Here is a 19,359-nt window from a genome sequence, read left to right as displayed (position 1 = left end):
TGATGATTTTTTTCCTTTCTTCCTTTTCTTGGTATATATACTTCTTGGTATATAATTTGATTAGAAATCGTGCTGCACTGCAATGTAATCGTAAATATGTTCTCTATTTTCGCTCTCTTTCCCTCATTCTTTCTTTTTTCTTTTTTCTTTTATCTCATCTCTGTCGGCCTCACTCTCTCCCTCTCTCTCCCTCTCTCTCTCTCTCTCTCTCTCTCTCTCTCTCTCTCTCTCTCTCTACAGTCATGGTAAAACAGGAGCACAGAGATGAGCTGGACCTTACTGCAGTACCCCCCATGTCCATGCCCCTGGCACATGCTGCCAGTCTGGGGCGCACCCAGCTGCCTTCTCCCGAGCAGGGCCACCCATCGGACGGCCTTCTGTCCAGCTCCCCTCGTGGCCTGGCCACGGGCTCCGGACCTGGCCTGCTCCCCCTGCAGGCCCCCTGCCCCTCTCTGGGCTCCCCGTCCTTTCAGCACCTGCCTCACCTCCAGGGCCGTGGCTTGCACCACCCCCCTGTGGACTGCCACATGACGTTCCACCCTAGCTCCGCTCCCGCTCCTCTTCCCGCTCCCTCCCGGCCCTCCTACCAGCCTATGCAGCACAGCCACAATCACGGTCACAACCTGCCCTTCAACGGCCAGCCCAGCCTTCCTCCTCAGGGCTACGAGAGGATGCCCTTTCAGCAGAACCCCAGTGCGGCGTCACACCCCATGGGCATGGGGATGGTGTACCCCTCCTCCCCTTGCTCTTCCCCTTCAGCCCCCTCGCCCTCGACCGCCAACCCCAACGCTGCATCTCCCCATAGCCAGCAACCACTCCTCACCCACTCCTCCCCACACCTCCACACACTGGGGGGCTACCACTGCTCCCCAAACCCCACCCAGGTGGCCTCTCCCAGTGGCCACCCCTTAGTGGGGCAACCCTCCTCCCAGCTGCAGAGGGCCATGGGCTACCACCCCGCAAGTCAAAGGTCGGCTTCCTGCCCCACACCCTCCAGTGCCCCTCCTCCACGGATGATCCCCTCTCCCCACTCTGGGCCTTCCTCCCCTCAGCTGCACTCTCTGCCCTATCAGTCTCCCACCTCGCCCTCCCCCACCTCGGGTGGCAGTCCTCTGGGCCCCCTGCAGCAGCAGCGCTCAGGACAGCCCTCTCCCCAGGCCACCAGCCCAGTCATGGCCAGCCTGTCCCCAGCAGCAGCAGGGCCTCTGGTTCACCCTCTGGGCCCTCAGGGGCCCTTCCCCACGGACGGGGAGAGGCTGAACATCAAACAGGAGCCAGAGGACAGGGAGCCCACCTTCCGGTCCATCGGCCTGCAGGACATCACGCTGGACGATGGTGAGTCATATTTATCTCTGCAACTACAAAATCTATTTCATTTTTTTGTCTCTGTCTTTCTCTCTTTTTCCCTCTGTTTCTGTCTATGTCTGTCAGGCTCTGTCTGTATCTTTGTCTCTCTTTTTCTCGCTATTTACCATTTTCATCTCTGTCTTTCTGCACTCATTATCACTTTTTTTTCCTCTGTCACCCTGTCCTTTTACACTTGATATTTAGAGCGCCCCCATCTGTGATCAATCTAATTTTCAGTCTAAAATGAGGGAACACTGTCGTATTAAATTTACCCCATGTGATGTGCAAGCTAATTTGGTATCTGATGTAAAACAATACAGACCAGCAGTTGTTGTATTTTCAAGGGGTTGAAACCTTGATGCCTCATTACAGCGATAGTGTTTCATCTGTCATTGCAACATGCAGTTCTGTATACAGGTTCATTACTGAGGGGTCCTGTGACTTAGTATTGGGTAACATAGACACAATAGGACCGATAACTACTGTATCATATTAAAGGGCCTAATCATAAACAGCTAAGCTTCTGTATCTCTGCCGGCAGTTTGGAGATTAATTACACTTTGTATTTTCTGGCTTCTTGGAACTGGGGGGGAGTATTGCATCATTTTAGCTACTTGGAAAGCATAGTCACATTAGGAACACAGAGACTAGCCTATAGTTGTGTGTTGCAGTAATTACATCCTGTGTGTGTGTGTGTGAGGTTGGGGTGGCATTTGCATCTGTGTGCGTGTGCCTGTGTGTGTGTGTGTCAGTCTAATTAGGATGCTCAAGAGAATTTGTTGACTTAACGGATGACTGAAGTCAATACATGCATTTAGTAGCTGTCTTTTTTCACATCCATAAACTCTACATCTTTACATTCAAAAATGACTGACAATCTCCAAACCATTCTAAATCATCTACTTCCTTATCTTTCAGAGCCATGTGTATTTTTGTGGACACTGGTGCCATATTCAAATGAGGGGCCAAAAGGCTTAGGGTTAATAAATAGCCTGGTGAGGCTGTGTGAGGGAGGTGTGATATTGTGTGCTAGCAAGGGTCAGCCTAATTAACACAGGGCCATTGTCAATAAGTCATGTGTGAAAAACCAACAACCACTGGAGTTCATCAGTGGCACAGTACTTATGCACACACACGTTAACACACGGTAAAACACGTAACCTGTGTAAAAAGGCTTGATGACAAAGCTGCAGGTGCTGGTCTAGCACATGCATGCACACAGTCACCTACTCTCTTTTCTGTCTGTCATACACACACAAACACACACACACACACACACACACACACACACAGTGCATCTGCTGTTTACTCAGAATTTTTTCACAGAAAATTCTCTCACTCAAATTGAGTTGTTCTCTTTCTCTCTCTCTTTCTCTTTCTCTCTCTCTCTCCCTCTCTCACTTACACACACACACAACCATTCTGAAACTAGTAGGCTGCAGTCTCACTCTCACAAAAAGTGTGAGAAAAGTTTCTGAGTGACACAGTTCAGCCGGGAATCTAAGCTCTCCCCTTGAGCCTATGGCTATTAATAGCTTTCTGTGCCAGCCCAGCTCTGTAGGCCATGTTTTGAAGTAGCAGCATGGAGCTTCACCCAGCTCTGAGTTTTTAGGAGGTCGCAGCACACCTTTAAATAGACCATCAGTACAGACAGACAGACAGGACAGACTGGGATGGACACAAATGCAGACATGTATACATATACATAGTGTAAATGGTATTAATGGTCAACATACAGACTGTTTTATCATATGGGTCGTTAAGTGCTCAGTCTGTAATCCAAATGAAAACAAATCAATAACCACACGACTGAATACAAAACATGTAATTCTGAAACTGATCGATAGAGGTCTTGATATAAAGATAAGCAATATGACTGCTAAACATGAGTTTCACATGTAAACTGAAGCTGCAGAATGTGGTTTATGTTTGCGTTGTTTTTACTGTAATTAGTAGGGAATAATAGTTCTGAGATACAATGGGTTGAAGAAAGTAAGCATATCTTATTTTTCTCAGCAAGTGGCCTTGTTCATATACTTCAGAATAATCCAGAATGAGGCCTTAAGGCCATGATGTATAATTATCAATTATCAATTGGAAGCAATGCATATGGTCAGTATAGCAGGCAGCATTTTCAATGTGGTTAGAAAAGGGAAAAACAACCTTCTAGTCCTACAATTTAGTAAAATTGACATCAAAATGTAAGTTTTTTTAACATAGGCTTTAGATTTTTGATGATGAGGTTTCCTTGCTCCCTCATGAATTTGCCATCCTCTTGCTTTCTCCTGTCTTTCTTGCCACACTCCGGTCTATTCTTCCTAATAAAGCATAAACGCTATCAAATAATATTAATAAAATAATATCAACAAATCCAATTAATAAAACCCAATATTTTGGGGCAAAATGGTCCTGAAAATGATTCCTGTGTATCATGACCTGTAGAAAGATGATTTAGAAGTATTATTTTGTATGGTGTCATACTTACTTTATACATGAAATTGACAACTGCAGTAGTATCACCTTCACAGACTTGTGTCAGCAGCATGAGAGGGAATACAAATGTCAGTGTGTAGAAAACTGCTGTGGTTAGCTAGCAGATGGCCCCTGTGACGTACACCAGAGCATGCTTGAGAGGTGCATGTCTTGGTGTGTGTGTGTGTGTGTGTGTGTGTGTGTGTGTGTGTGTGTGTGTCAGTGTATTGTGTTTGTGCGCATCAGTTTGATGTTGTGGCGTTGTGCGTGTGTGTGTTGGTGAATGTTAGTGTGTGTGTGTGCGCGCGCACGCACAAGGGAGGGGACACAGGAGGTGAGAAGACAGACTGACAGACAGATGGACAGACAAGTTCAGGATCCAATCCCGCCGCAGGGTCTCTCAGCCGAGACGCACAATCTGAAATATACTTGGCATCTGAGATTAAAGTAAGGTGTGCTTCTGCTGTTACTAACAGTATTTTAAGGTTATTCTAATAAGTAGAGTTTTAAGACTTATTTAACCAGGGAAGTTGACTAAAGGAGGCAGTATACTTACAATGAAGTTGAACTTGCCCAAAATAGAAACACAGACAAATTCGGCGGCGCATACAAATTTGTGTATACTCACCGTGGCTTTGTTGTGTTTGTTTATTTACACTCAACGCCAGTGAGGGGGTGCATGAGGATTAAAGTCACAATGTAACTGCATTTTCCTTAATGTGATGTAATTCCTGTTGAAACAGGATATTGAGGTGGGACATAATGTGGGGAGGGATCATTCAAAAGTGTATTCAAAACCAATGGGAATCTCTGATGGTTTTATTGGTTGGAATTTTTATGTGACCTCCTGGTACACAGTGAGGTCACCACTAAAGATTTTCTGTTTTCCAGGAAGTAAAAGTAATGACATTTTTATAAAAACAATACAAGAAAATGATTATTATTATTTAGAGACATTTTTCATTTCAGTGTGACTTTAAAGAGGCAACTGTAACCTAAATGTCAGAACTGAAAGTGAAACCCTAAATAGCAGTGGCTGCGGTGAAAAATTGTCTGAAGGAATATGAGGATTTATTTTCATTAGATCTTGCGCTGTAAAAACAGATAAGATGAAGAAAAAGAAGATGGTATGCTTGTCCGCTAAAACAAACCAGGAGGCAAGACGGAGGGTTTAGCACAAAATATTAGAGCGGAGACATAAACAATGAACAACACAATGTACCGGATGAGGAAAGTCCGAAGCCAATGTGGGGCTTCATTTTTTCCGCAAACATGTCATTTTTTCTATAACTGCCTGTCACAAACAAGGAATGTGGGAAACAAAATTCATAATGTTTTAATAGTAATGTTTAAATGTAACACAGGTTTCCTTTCATGACAAAATGAGCAACTTTCAATTCTCCTGCTTTGATGTTTTAATCAAAACAGGTCAGCAATAAAATAATTCCAGCACAAGAGTCACAAACATCTAAACATTGTTGTCAAAGAGACTTGACCCTGTCCTAACCTCTGGTGTAGTCCACTAGCAGAAAACAAATACAAGTTTCATTCGCTTTCTTCCTGTTACTGCTTAAAAGACAGAGCTTAGAAAAATCTTGATCTTTTTCTTTCCATTTCTCAACCTATTTCTTAAAGAGTCTAGCCCCAACGTGACTTTCAACTAGGTTTGCCAAGCTTCTAAAAAATCTATGATTTTGGCTACTCCATTAAGTCGGTAGTGCCTGGGAGAAGGAGCCCTCCTATGAGGGTGATTACAGCCGTCATGGTGACAGACTTTGAAGCCATCGCGGTGCCGACCCGTGAGTTTAACTAATTAATCAGCACATGACGGCTCCTATGTTTACAGAGCATGGATGGGAAGGGCGTGTGTGTGTGCACGTGTGCATGTGTGTGCGTGCGTCTGTGTGTGTGGGTAAGTGGTAAGTGTCGATATTGTGTACCATGTGTGTTCACAGCAAAAGCCTGCGTCTTTTGTTCGCTCTCCCCTGCCCAAGTGCACAGCTGCCTCAAACTGTGAGCATGGCATTGTGGGTTAATAATAGTCAGAGGCCTGCTGCCCGCACTCCTTGGGAGAGACGCTGACACACTAATGACACATATGCACACACACACAAACATACGCAGGGAGAGATGCATGCTATTCCATAGTAAACAAAGATGCGAGGCAGTATCTGTTGACCATGTTTTTTTTTAAATATATGTATCTGTCTTTCTGTCATTACAAGGATACAGATTGCATTGAAACAAATATAGAAACTCCCATCAGTCGTTATTAAATAAGTTATGGCAATACATGTTGTACAATAGAATAGTTCTACATATACTGTAGACATTTTAATTTCTCAGTGGAACTTTTTACTTAGCAAACTACAGCATTGCCACTCACTATACGTATAAACAGACACATTCATAAGCTTACATGCAAGAAACTTCCATGCATGCACACTCCCGTTTCTAAATTTAAGGCATTGGCTAATCAGGCTCTGTTACTAAGGCTTCTGAAAGTAGCACAGCTGTCACTGGACTGCCCCCCCCCTCAATCCCCACCCACACACACACACACACATACACCCCATACACCCACTCAAGTACATACATAATTTATCCCAATCATATTCTGCTTAAAGCTTGATCTTTATAACTGGTAGGTAAATAAATTAAATGCAAACACTGGCAGTTGTTGTCCGGTCATCTCAGCTGGGGGAGTGACATAGCCGAATTATATCAGCAAACATGAGCTGCGGGGAACAGCTCTATCAAAACCAGGTTCATACTGACTGGTTGTCGGTTACATCAGTGTACTCTCCCAGATTCTCAGGAAAAAGTTTCTGTTTAGGACTGATTAGGACTAAGGTAGCTGCAATAGTGATAGTGATGAAAATTTCAGCAACCCACTAGCCCATGCCCATGGGATAGTGTAAAATTGACCTCACGTTTGCAGATTTTTAATGAGGGCTAATGGAGATGGCATGGTTATGGCAACTAATAGCACCACAGGGCTAGTGCCAAAAATCCATAGGTCCCATCACTAGTAGCAACACAGCTATGGTACAACTGTGCTTGTATATACTTGACAACAAAGCTCCACCTCGGCAAATATAACTTAAAGAATTGTGTCAAGCAAATCTATTCTGTAATCTATAGATTTTAAATGTTTCTTGCCTTCTGATGTGTTTTGTGTGTTGTAATGTGTACATAACTGATAAGAATGATAATTATTTCTGTTGTTTTTTTCCCCTGTGATTTGGTTATTGATATGAGCAGAAATAAATGATCCATGTTTGTATGTGTGCTCATGCGTATGTGTGTGTGGGACCCATCCCAGTCAGAGGCTGCTTGCTGCCATTAACCAAGCCTGGCAGATTAATAACACAGAACTCCTCATTCAGTGGGAGGAAAAAGCAACAGCGGTAGGAAAATGCGTTTCCACCAAATGCTGCTGCTCGTTAAAAACAATGGCAAACATTTGCTGGTCTTTCCCCCTGAAACAAGTGGAAACGGGCTTTCTGTGTCATCTTTCCATACAATTAAGGTCTTAGAGAGTGTAATGCAGAGGTCTTGGCAGAGGCCGAGGCCTGGTGCACAGGCAGTGCCAGTGCTGCCTTCTTCTTTGGGCAGGAGGAGGGAAAGCCTGGAAATCCCTCAGTTGGGATGAGAGCAACATGTTGATTCTAGTTCAGGAAATGGAAAGACACTGCTCTTATTTCATGTTTCTGGAATACACACGCACGCACACACTAAATTATGACTTTGTGCGTGTGCTTGCCATGTTTTGAAATTGCTGTCTATACAGTGGATTTTGCAAAGAGTCTAGACAATGAACTCTCCTGTGTTGTTGCATTGTTGGTTGTATTGCGCTTCCTGAGTGTCAGTTTTGATTTGTGCTTGTCAGTTGACAGCCTCAGTAGACTGCTGCTGATTGACTGGAAAATGAATGTTAGTCACCGCATTTCTTATACTGTAGCGCACAAGCAAGGACTTGACAAACAGAGCGTGGTGAAGTCAATTTTATTCCCCCTATTAAATGTAGCATATAAGAGCTGCTGAAATGTGTGTGTGTGTGTGTGTGTTTGTGAGCATTAACAGTAAGTTTTTCTGTGAGCTTTTGGTGAGTCACCTTACCCTGCTGTCATTTAGTCCACATGCCACCGTGTCCTGTGTGTCAGTCACATTATCACTACAGTGCTGAAAACACAATTTGATAAACACTGCAAAATTGTTCCTTTAATTTACTGGTGTTCTGTCAGTACTGACTGTTATTTCACTATTTTGGAAAGTGGGCTTTAAAGAAACACTGTGCAGGTCAGTGTTTCCCCCAGCATATTGTCCTGGTGGAAAGGGAAACAGCATCTAGGCAAAGTCACACCAAAATGAAAACAAATTCCATTTTGTTTAGATGGGTTGGCAGCTCCTCTTGGTCACTTGGCCCTCTCTCCACCTATTAAAAGGTAGGGAAAGCTTTAGTGTAATTATGGTTTTGAAATGCAGCTGACACCAGGGACCTGTGAACTTGATGCTCTCTGCTGAGACGTCCTACGCAGTATTTGCCATTGTGAAGAGGGTTTTGCTGATCTCCCCAGGCGGCCATTTGGGCTCCAGCGGTTTCCTTTCTAAAGCCCAGTGCTGTGGTCATCTGAGTGTAGCCACCATTCTGTGGCCTGGATCAAAGGCAGGAGTCTTGTGAATCACTTACAGGCTGATCAAATGGGAAATCCACCGATGATTCACAGAGATGAGTGACTTTTTGTGAAACTAACTTTTTAACGAACTTCTCCGGTGTACTCTGTGCCCTCGTTTACTCTCTCGCTGACTTACTCCTCCAGTGAAATTAAAAGAAAAAGGAACGCAGAGGAGCAGGAGAGATAAAAGATTAAATCAGAGAAACCTTTGCTTAGCAGCCCTGGAAGATTTCAATAGAATTTCCATTAAGTGACCATCTATTTCCAATGAATGCGATCGCTCAGCAGATTTCACTCAGTGAACGCCTCACGTTTTCTCTCATACCCGGGGCTTTGTGAAGACGTGTGCATGTCATTACACGGCTCTGCTAAGTGGAAACAGTGCACTTTGATATTCCCCTTTGCAGGCAAACCAAGTCTTGCTTTTTTCTTGCCTGTTCCCTTTGCGCAAGTGTTTTCCATTGTAGCATGTTGTCTTCATTTGCTGGACTGAATAATCACTCAATCTTCTTATTTGCTTAAGCCAGTCTGCCAGAGTAATGTTTTTTCTGCCTGGGTCAGGGAACTTTTTTGAACGTGTCATAGAAGGTTATGATAATTACTCATTTTCCATTTCGACAGTAGACATGTTTATCGTACCGAATGTCCATCTGCCCATTTCACTTCTGTTTCGTATTATGGAACGCTTTTCGAAACGTCTCCTTTGACATGCACTTCAGAAATGGAGACGTGACTTTAACCATTCACAGTGCACTCTAGACTATAGATGCAAAACCTTTTTGGGAAATTAAAGAATCTCAACCAGGAACCGCATTCACTCGTCATATGCAGATTTGACAATGGACTTACAGTATCTGTAGAGTAAAAGTGAAAAAAGCTGCTCACTCTCATTTGTGTGACATTTATCGGCCGCTGACATTTTGGCACAGTGCTTACTTCGGGGTGCGAGGGGTTATATCTTTCCCTAGCACATTTTCAGTGTGATTAATCTGAGCCCCCAAACCCCCCCCCCCCCCCCCCCCCCCCCCCCCACATACACACCCACCCACCACTTTTAGACTCTTCACTCTTCACTAACTGATGCCTATAGCCAGTCACACAACAACATCCTCTGTATTCTTTCAGCAGTGGTGCAGAAGCACAGAAAGTAAGTTACTACCATTGCTAGAGAAAATGGCACATTAAAATAAAAGCAGAAATTAGCATAGTCCTGATGATTAGGATTAACATTTTTATCATCAGGTATCCAAAGAAAAGCATTTCTAGAATCACAACCTGTACCAGAACCATAACTGGGATCAAAACAGGTTCCAGTTAAAATACACCTAAACACCACTGCTACGTAAAATGACAGAAAGCACTGCTGAGAGGTGACTGCCGTGTGTAAGGGAACCAGGCAGAGCTTCCGCCTGGCCCGCTTTACTCACAAACCAATGAATCATACAGTATAGCTGATGAACAGGAAGGGACTGGATAGCTCTTTTGAACTGACGCTCAAGCTTGTGCTGATGAAAGTTTTGAAATGAAAGTGAATATAATAACTCAGTTTTGTAATTCCCATTGCAAATCATGTGCAGTATGTCAAGCAATAGCCTAAGTGCTGTATATACATAGCCTAATTGTTCTACAGTATATTGTGGTTAAACATGTTTGATATCATAATCTTCTCTGTGTACTTAAATTAACTTTGATGTAAGCATAGCTGAGAACCAGTAGTGGAGTCTGCTGACTGTAGATGTGTATTTTGACTAGGGAGCCCCCCTCCCAGTCATCTGAAGAGGATCTCCCTCCTGCTGAGCCATTCAGACTTACAGTTACTACGGCAGGCAGCGCTGAATCACTGGCTTTCTGTTACGCTGTCATGAACAATACCAGTAAATCTGAGAGCACGGTATCAGCAAATGAAACTCCTCGGAGGCCGTGCGCGAATCAAACCTGTCTTTCAGTTCTGCATCGTTTGTGGGTGTGGCTCGATCTTGAATTAAATGCGTCTGAAGTGTAGATTATCGTGCTTATTGATCTCAGATGATTAAACTATTGTGTTGTGTGAAATACTTGTAATTATTTCTTGTTTATCTAGTGTTTGATTTATCAAAACTTGTAGAGCTTAAGCAGTTTTGTATGGTTTCAATTCTTCCCCTCAGAGGTAAACCCCCATAAATTATTATCGTTCGTTTTGTAAATCCACTGTACATTCTCAGTTTATAGTCCATACATTCCAGCTGTTCTTATAAAATTGATTCCTGTGTTGGTTGACTGTTGGCTTCCAATCAGAAGGAGAAGAAGAAAAAACAAAAGGCTTCACTCAGCAGCCTTCTCACTCTTGTTCTGATGAATATCCAATGGACATATCTATATTCATATTTGCATATTTTGCATGCTCTTAAATATGTGTGTTTTTGTGTGTGTGCACGCGAGTGTGTGTGTATTCAGAGCCAATTCCCCATGGTTATCTACCATATGTGTATGCCTATTTGTGAGTTGATCTGTTGTGAGACTCACATGGAAATTCACTTCCAAAATAAGTTCAGTCTTTTTTCAGATGCCCAAAATGATCCTATCCAGATTTACATAAGTGCAGCTGCAATATCGAGAGTGAAGCTTGAAGTAAATGATTCTGACAAATTGTCTGGGCAAGCCATCCAACACCTTTTTTCATGAGAAAACCATATGAGTCAAATTGAAAAGAATTAGTCTAAGGTCACACTTGATCAAGTCATAGTTTCAGACTGTTCACACAAATTGACCTTGGTCTCTATCTCATGACTTATTTATCAGTCGATAGATAGATTAATGTTCGCTTCTGCAACAATCTAAACAGTATAGCGGAAAGTGAGATGTTTTTGCAGACGCCCACTTGATGTTGGTCTGTCGCACTTCACACTAGGTTGCTCATATTCCTGTGTTGTTAGAGAAGGTTCACTCACATGAATCAACATTGTTACAGTTTTTTCCACATAATAATGCAGTTGTGCAGATAGGCTTGAGCTATTGTAGTAGAATAATAGGCCCTCCAATACTACTTATATAATACTTATATAATACTATAATACTTTATTAGTATGTTTTAATTTGAGCCTTTACTTATGCCCATTTTAAAGTCCATGATCATTTTTGGATGGTAAGTTTAGACTAAATTGATGTAGTTCATGCATTTGGTCTGGTTAGGTTTAGGGTTAATGTTAAGTCATAAGATTAAAAAATTATTTGATACATTTTAATGAAATGTCAATGAGGAGCTGGCAAAAACAAAGCAAAGTTATTAGTGTTGGGTATAGCTTTGTTATTTTATCGATACATCTGCTACGCTGGCCCGACGGCCCTTTTACCGCTCTGAGATTGACATAATACCCAAAACATATGCCATTTATTCTGAGCACTCTTACACCATTTGTCCTCTTAAAGGAGAATTGTAGTCCTGCATCTCAATTTTATTTCACCAGTGGATCTGTGTGGCTCATACTTTTATATTACGCTTTGATATTATACTGGCAAAAGGTAATGTTTGTATTGATAGTCACATTGTTGTCTTAGTAGTGTGTAGTGTGCAGTGTGTGTGTGTGTGTGTGTTTGTGTGAGTGTATGTGTGTGAAGCTGGTTGACATGGGAGAGGAAGAGCCTCCCACGCTAACAGGATGATGTGAGTGATGGTGGCCAGACACAAAAGCTAGCAGCAGAAAACACAAATAAAACAACAGAATGTACACCATGGCACAGATTTAAACCTTTAATTGTTTGTTCTCCATGGAAAGGACTTTGAAAGAAATGAGGTGTTGCCCAAATCTTATGGGAAAATGTTAGCATGCTGAATAGGAATGTAGTTTATGAGTTAAAGATGCTAAAATACAAAATTTTAGATTTTGTTTCAAAACACGGATAGGAAGGTAGCAATGCAGAGGATTGCTGAGGATTTTAATGAAATGTTATTAAATTCATGAATGCAATGTGTTGATTCAGTCAGTGAATATTTTATTTTATTTATTTACTTAGCTTTTAAGAGGGGTGATTTCATTGCATCAGATTTTTATGGTATTTACATCAGATTGTATTTACAACTTCACAACAAGTTGAAGTTATTTTCTTGATAGATTTGTTGAAGTAATTTAATCTCAAAAATCTAAAGTTAATTTTACACATTGTTTTGCTCTGTATATCATCAAATTTAAATATTTTTCCTCATGAAATGGAGGCTTGATCAGGTTCATTTGGTGACGATTGATTGAGTCGCTCCCCAACCACCTTTTTCATCAGTTATTGAGTTACAGTAATGAGTACATTTGTGGCCTGGGGAATGTGCGATTTATAACACAGCTGCACAAGTGGCCAGTAATAGGTTGAGAGGAGTGGAGCTGCTATTCTGACTGACGTGAACAGACCGGTCTGCGTATATGTCCCAGTGTCAAACTGGGCCAGAGGTCTCGTCTCCGCTGCTGCCTCCCAAACCAGTTTGCCGAGTCCTCCTCCTGCCCTCTGTGTTTCTGACCTGTCAGCATCACCGACACCTACACAAACCACATTAGGAAGTCACTGTATACAAACTGAACAGTTGCTTGAATTTGAAAAGTTGCACATCCCTACTGTGGAAAAAAATATTTTATCACTTTTTCCACAAATACCAAACGAATGAAAGTCTTCTCTCTTTGACACATGTTCTCTCTCTATCTTTCTCCCTCTCTCTCCTTCTGTCTTCCTCTCCCCGTCAAAGTATTTGAGTTGATTTACTTTACGGCTGTAGTTTTTACTGGCTGCCTGCTGTGTGGCCTGTGGGCCCGGTGTGAACATTAAATGGACACAGCATATCTAAAACAATCAGCCCTCTGTTGGAGGCACGCTGGGTAAAAACAGACAGGAGTGCAGGGCAATAGTTATCTGTTATTTATTTAAGATCAGGCTCTAATAGAGTTGGCAGAGTAATTAACCTCTCTGTGCCTGAGTGCCTCTCCAGGCTTGACAACATGTTTTTAACAATGGATTGGTTTTATACAGCCCCTTTTGCCACGCTCACAAACCCCAATAACAGGCCTGAGGAAATGCACTCAGCCACCATTAAAGCTCTAATGAAGTAACGGACAGCCTGCGCTGGTTGGCTAGCCATGGAGGATTGTGTTTATAGGAGTCAATGTGCTGTGGTAAATGGTAAAATTTCTTGGACGCAGACAAAGGTCAGGACTTGCACATGCAGTCAATGGAATAGTTTCTCTCATTTGTTATGTCAGAGGTGATTATATCTCACGTCAAAACTATGACTTTGTGACCTTTGGGTGTGCCAGTCTCAGTCTCATTTGAGTTTTTCCACCCCGAGCTCTTGGCAGTTTGAATTTAACCTGTTTGATCATTCAGCCTTGTAAGGAACCCAGAGAGCGGTACAACATCGCCCTCTGCTGGCAGCAAATATGTATTAAGTTCCTCATCCATTGCTAAATTCCATGCAAACTATATTTTATATTAGCAAGCAAACAAAAGCAAATGTTAGTAAATTGTAGAGTAAAGCTAAAATAGTGTTTGTCTTTATCTTTCCTTCACAGTGAATGAGATCATCGGCAGAGACATGTCCCAGTCCCCCGGCGCACACGGTCCTCCGGCAGCACACAGCCAGTCGTAGCTCCTGCCTCACCTTCTTCTTCTGCACTGTCCTCTCCAGCCCACACTCCTGCAAGCCCCCAGCTCCACCGCCGCCCCCCGTCCCGATCCTGCCTCCGACAGGACAAGAGGGCGGGAAGAGACACAACACGGTCTAGGACAGAATATGGTTTGAGACTCTCCAATGCCTCGTGGACCTGCTAGACCACCAGACCGACAAGCAGACACTCTTACATGTGTAGCCTGACTTGTGTATAAAAACTAACGCACACGTTTAAGTACTTTTTCTCTTACTTGTGCACGGCGCGCAGATAAAACGGAAAAGCGAGCAGGAGAATACAGCCATGTTGAGTCACAGCAGGGGCGAAATAGTATTATGATGATGATGAGTTATGAAAATGTTCTCCACTGCTCCATAGCTGTCTGTTAGTTCTCAGGCCTGTGCTCACATCTTAGATGATGCAGATAGGACCCGCCCCTCTGACACTGACAAGGGGTTTCTATTCGCTTTAGGCAATCTAGCATAACTAATCAAAGCACTGCTCTCTCTTACCGACCATTCAACTGTCTGCAGTTTGCTTGGACAGAGAGCCAGTCAGTCAGTCAGGTCAGTTTGGGATACTCACGGTCTGAATAAATTTTGGTAGAGGAATACAAATATAATGCGTGTGTTCTCCTCTATCTCACCAGCATTTTCCTTCATGGATGAAGACAGCTCATTGTGGCTGGGGTTGTGAAGCGGTCTTGAGACCGGCCTGCAACCCAGCGCAGCCCAATGAGAAACACACAGGAGAGCGCAGTGCTGCCACAGCCTGGGAGCCAGAGCTGGGATGCAGCGCCACTTCCCTTACCAGATTGTGTACCAGCTAATCAGAAGTGGCAAATCAAAAACAAAACAAAACCAAAAAAAAAAAACATTGTCAGTAAACTGGAGTTAAAAGGCTTCCGTTGGCACATTCCTCACCAACATCGGCATACTGAAAATTCCAGGATGCTATTCTGCTTTCTGGGTTTGATTGAGCAGACATCAGCAAATAATTAACTGGAAATCAGCAGAATAAAAACTATCCCAAAATAAAGTGGCATGATGTGACACAATTCCTCAACCACAGAAAACAACAACATCTAGACACACGCAAGCCTTCGGGTTTTGAATCAAGTACATTGAAATTGGATTGTAGTCCACAATGTACAGTGAGGATAGTATGCTGTTAAACATTTTTATGTACCGAACATAATTTGGACACAGCAGGCGAGAATAATCTGGGCCCAGTTTTTTAAAACTTTGAATCTGAAAAAAATCAGAATGAAATAGATTTCCAAACCAGGATTAGACTGAGTCAGTTAAAAAAAAGAGATAGGATTGTTCTGACCCAGATATCACAAGTTAAGGAATCCAGACTTGCAGTCTTTAATAATAGATGATGTCATGTCACCACATGAAAAAAAGACTGATGGTATTTTACTTTTATTCGCTTATCTGCACAAATATATAATGCACAAGAACTTAAAGACAAAATTCAAACTCGTTGGATGGCAAAAAATTATTCAAAACAAAACTTTCCTCTGCAAACTGTTTTCATTCATTATTGTATTTTCCCCACATCCATAACAGTTACATCACAATTTCTTGGTCATATATAAAGCCCTTCAGGTCTTTGAAACCACCCTGAATCCACCCTTCCACTGGGATCAAATTTATATCGATTGTTGGCATCAAAACTATCCTAGTGTCTGCCTCTCTGCAGAAAAAACATTTAAGCATGATTGAAGGTAGGATCGGATCAGCCAATCCAAATCTCAGCCTGAATGAACAGAATCTCAAACATCACTGACTAAAATTCTACCAGAGAACTTTTGAAAAACTGAATTGAACCTGTCTTTCGTACTAAGTGGGTAAGACACGTTACGGTGCATGTGGCGCTCTCCCAGCTCTGCCCTCCCGGCTGAGTGATGATGACACTGTCCGCTCCTTGCTTTTTTCCCTTCTAAAGCGTAACCCCACTCAGGTGTGGAGTGCAGGGCCTGGCAGGGAGGGGGCTCCTCCTCTGGCGCTGGACTGGGATCTGCAATATGCAACATTCCACAACTTCTAGTGACCTTCCAGCCATGTAGATATCTGTACATTAATTCCCTCTAATCTTCATCTTTTTGTCCTCCCTCTCCTATTTTTCTTTATCTTCAAGTTGAACAAATGCCTTATTAACATTTAGCAGCTTTGAATGGTAGCGAAAGCTTTTTGTTGTTGTTTTGCACAGCCGGCTTTGAGTTTGACTGTAATTTTTAGGAAATAGATTTATGACTTGGGTCAGTGGATATGATTTCAAGGAACCTGGTGTTTTTGCAGCAGGTTCCAACACAAGGGATGAGCTCAGGACTGAGGCAGCCCTCTTGAGAATTTTTTAGCATTTCTAACCTATTTGAATATGCCCGTTGAAGTATTGGAGTCTAGTTGGAAAGTGGTGTTTGAATGATCCACAGATGGACCTGCGCCCCTCTCAGCTTTGTCATGCAATAACTCCCCCGGCATCCCTCGCGTGCCTTCCACTTCCCAACAGCCACCACAACTCCACTGGTACGACAGCCTGGGCCACATCCTATTGGAAATAATCTGACAGTTCTTTCAAAAGTGTTTTATATTATATACATAATGATGTCTACATATACTGACTGTAACCCCCCCCCCCACACACACACACACACCCTCTGTAATGAACAAGGAAAATTCCCTAAGTTCAGAGAACAGCATCTGGATATCCCACATCCCCCGTTTGCATACTGTGGCAACAATCAATGTTGAGTTTGCAGTTCACAATCAAGTAATTTTCCAAAATTTTCTACAGAATGGTATCTATACAAGACAATGTATTAGGTAATATTGCCCATTTTGAGAGATATGCAGTGGATATATGGCAGCAATAAAACAAAAAGTCTGGAAAGTTAAACTAGCGTACAGAAATAGAAAACATTGAGTGTTTTTAAAGTGACTTTCTGGTCAAATATGGTCTGGATGTGCACAGAGGCTGATTCTGAATGCTGGATAGATACAGATTTGTCATTCTGGTTTGAAGATTTTCATTGGCTCTTTGCCTTAAGCTTCTCTTTGACAATGATTGCATGTTTTATTTTACTTTATTTCTTTTTTTTTTGGGGGGGGGGGGTGTTACTAATGACAGTTTTCAGTCAGTTTCCAGGTGGAAATTCAATTCTGCTATGCACTAAAACTCTGCCTAATGCCTTTAAAATGAGAAAAAAAAGACAAAAAAAAAAGACCTTGATGCCTATAGAAGTAGACTGTAGACTTGTAGATGCTTGATTGGTTCTGTTACCTAAAGATAGCGAGCGTCCTGGATTTCTCCATCAGTCAATCTGCCTTGTAAAGGACACAGTGCAAGCATCTTAATAGGTTAGATTGTGTGTGTGTGTGTTTGTTTGGGGGGTGTTTGTACCAAATATGCTGTACAGAAAACAGGCATGTTGACAGTCCTCTTTTCCTTTCAACAACAGAAGCACACACATGTATTTAGGCTATGCAAACCATGACAGCAGCAAATGATGTGAGATTTGACATCAAATACGAATAATGAGATTATAAAGTATTTGTAATATGGCTCATGAACTTCACTGCATGTAAAAAAACTGAACTTCCAAATAGTGAGAATATCATGTCACTATTTGACTATGTAAACTATTAGGATGCCTTAACTCCTGTTTGAATACCAATTTGTCGGTGTGTCTGTATGCTTTTTTTGAGTTGATTGATCTTTTTTTCCAGGAATATGTCAATAACTATTTTTGTTTGTTTTTTGGGGCACAGGGTGTAAATTGAGGGTTGGGTGGGAGGAGGGAGGTGGCTATTTGGATATAAGGCTGGTTCTGGTCCTGTGGCTTGAAAGACTTCAGGAGTCAACAAAAAAACAAAACAAAAACAAAACCAGCATTCACAGTAAGCTCTCGCTGCCGTCCTCTTCTGTCACAACCAAAGACCGAACAATATGTTCCCATTTTACATTATGGTAAGGAAACAGAGACTGTAGAACTCTATTTTTGATACTTTGTTTGAAATGGATGTCATTCCTAAAAGGTTGGGGACATTTAAATATAAATATATATATAAAAATATATAAATATGTTTTGTAAAATAAAAGGGAAATACAGGTTTAGCTGATGTTTACCGAGCCTTGTATTGTCATTTCTTGTACATTTTGTATTTTAAAATTTTTGTAATTTTTAAGACTGCAGTGCTTTTTGAAATTATTCAAAGGGAATACCTTGCATCATAGGCTCTTAAGTAGTGTATCAATAAAAAGGAAAATACTCAGCCAGTGCTTTGTGTCATCATTATGTACTGTGCACCAGATCGGAGACTACAGATGGAGTCAAAGGGTTAAGCTTAGAGAAGTGGACTTGTGACGAGAAGGAAAAACCGTTACAAATCCCTTATTGTAGGAAAACAGTTCCATCCTCTCCCTCCACAACTGCTGTCAAGGTGTTTGTCATCAAGGAATTTAACCCCCGGCTGAGTGATGAGAAGCGGGCGTTGCTGAATGAGCATGCATGCTCACCAAACCCACCGGAGGTAAAGGTTACAATAATCGTTTCAACAATGTAGAAAGATGTCGTCACTTTGATGGAGTTCAGAGAAAAGCATGTGCTGGAAATGCAGGATCAGCTCGTCGTTTCAGGACTCTTTACAACTTCATTGGTCACATTTTGGAGATGTGTTATGTGTCATTGTAATGTTTTTTCTTTGGATAGTCCACTATTGATTCTCAAAAATGTATTGGTGGATATTCAACAGTGTATCAGCTGTTGAACTATGTTTACTACTATATTTTCAGTTGACTATCAAATGTACAACAAACTATCTACAATTTATGTCAACTCCCTATAAGTTGACTGTCAGGTACATCTGCTCAAATTACTATCTGAGACTGTAGCAGATACTGAGCTGGTAAACAGTCAACAGCTTTGGTTAAAGTTAAGTTTTGGCACATGAAAGGAATGGGTTAAGGACTAAAACTTTAAGTTGGGGTTACAGGACAGTAAGGAAATTTACTCATGAAACAATTTCATATGTAGGAATGTGTTTCTCCCTAGCTGATAGTCAACAGATACTACTGATGTCTGCCGATTAGCAGTTGCGATGCCTCTTATAGTCGACTAGATGCTTCAATATATTACTCGTCTGTTGAGAAAAATCTAGACAGCCAACTGACATATTGTAGAGTCAACAGTTGACTATCGAAATAAAGTTTTAGTGGAGTAATGCTGGTATTGC

The 19,359-nt window shown here is 42.0% G+C and overlaps 1 protein-coding gene across 1 annotated transcript in view; it reads left to right on the top strand.

The window, feature by feature from the left end:
- Nucleotides 1–18,383, top strand: part of nfatc3a (nuclear factor of activated T cells 3a) — a 72,831-nt gene extending 54,448 nt beyond the window's left edge. Inside the window, exons 9-10 of the mRNA XM_071530944.1 lie at nucleotides 241–1,335; nucleotides 14,024–18,383. Of these exons, the coding sequence (XP_071387045.1) occupies nucleotides 241–1,335; nucleotides 14,024–14,100 (1,172 nt within the window). The 3' untranslated portion in view covers nucleotides 14,101–18,383. The remainder of the gene's footprint in view (nucleotides 1–240; nucleotides 1,336–14,023) is intronic.
- The last annotated feature ends 976 nt before the right edge of the window (nucleotides 18,384–19,359 follow it).

Source organism: Centroberyx affinis, unplaced genomic scaffold, assembly GCF_046629955.1.
Source record: "Centroberyx affinis isolate AG114_WGS23_722 - 3 ecotype Tasmania unplaced genomic scaffold, CSIRO-AGI_Caff_v1 ptg000139l_1, whole genome shotgun sequence".
In the NCBI taxonomy this organism is placed as follows: Eukaryota; Metazoa; Chordata; class Actinopteri; order Beryciformes; family Berycidae; genus Centroberyx; species Centroberyx affinis.
Note: the sequence above shows the minus strand (reverse complement) of the source record. Positions and strands in the feature narration are given on the sequence as shown.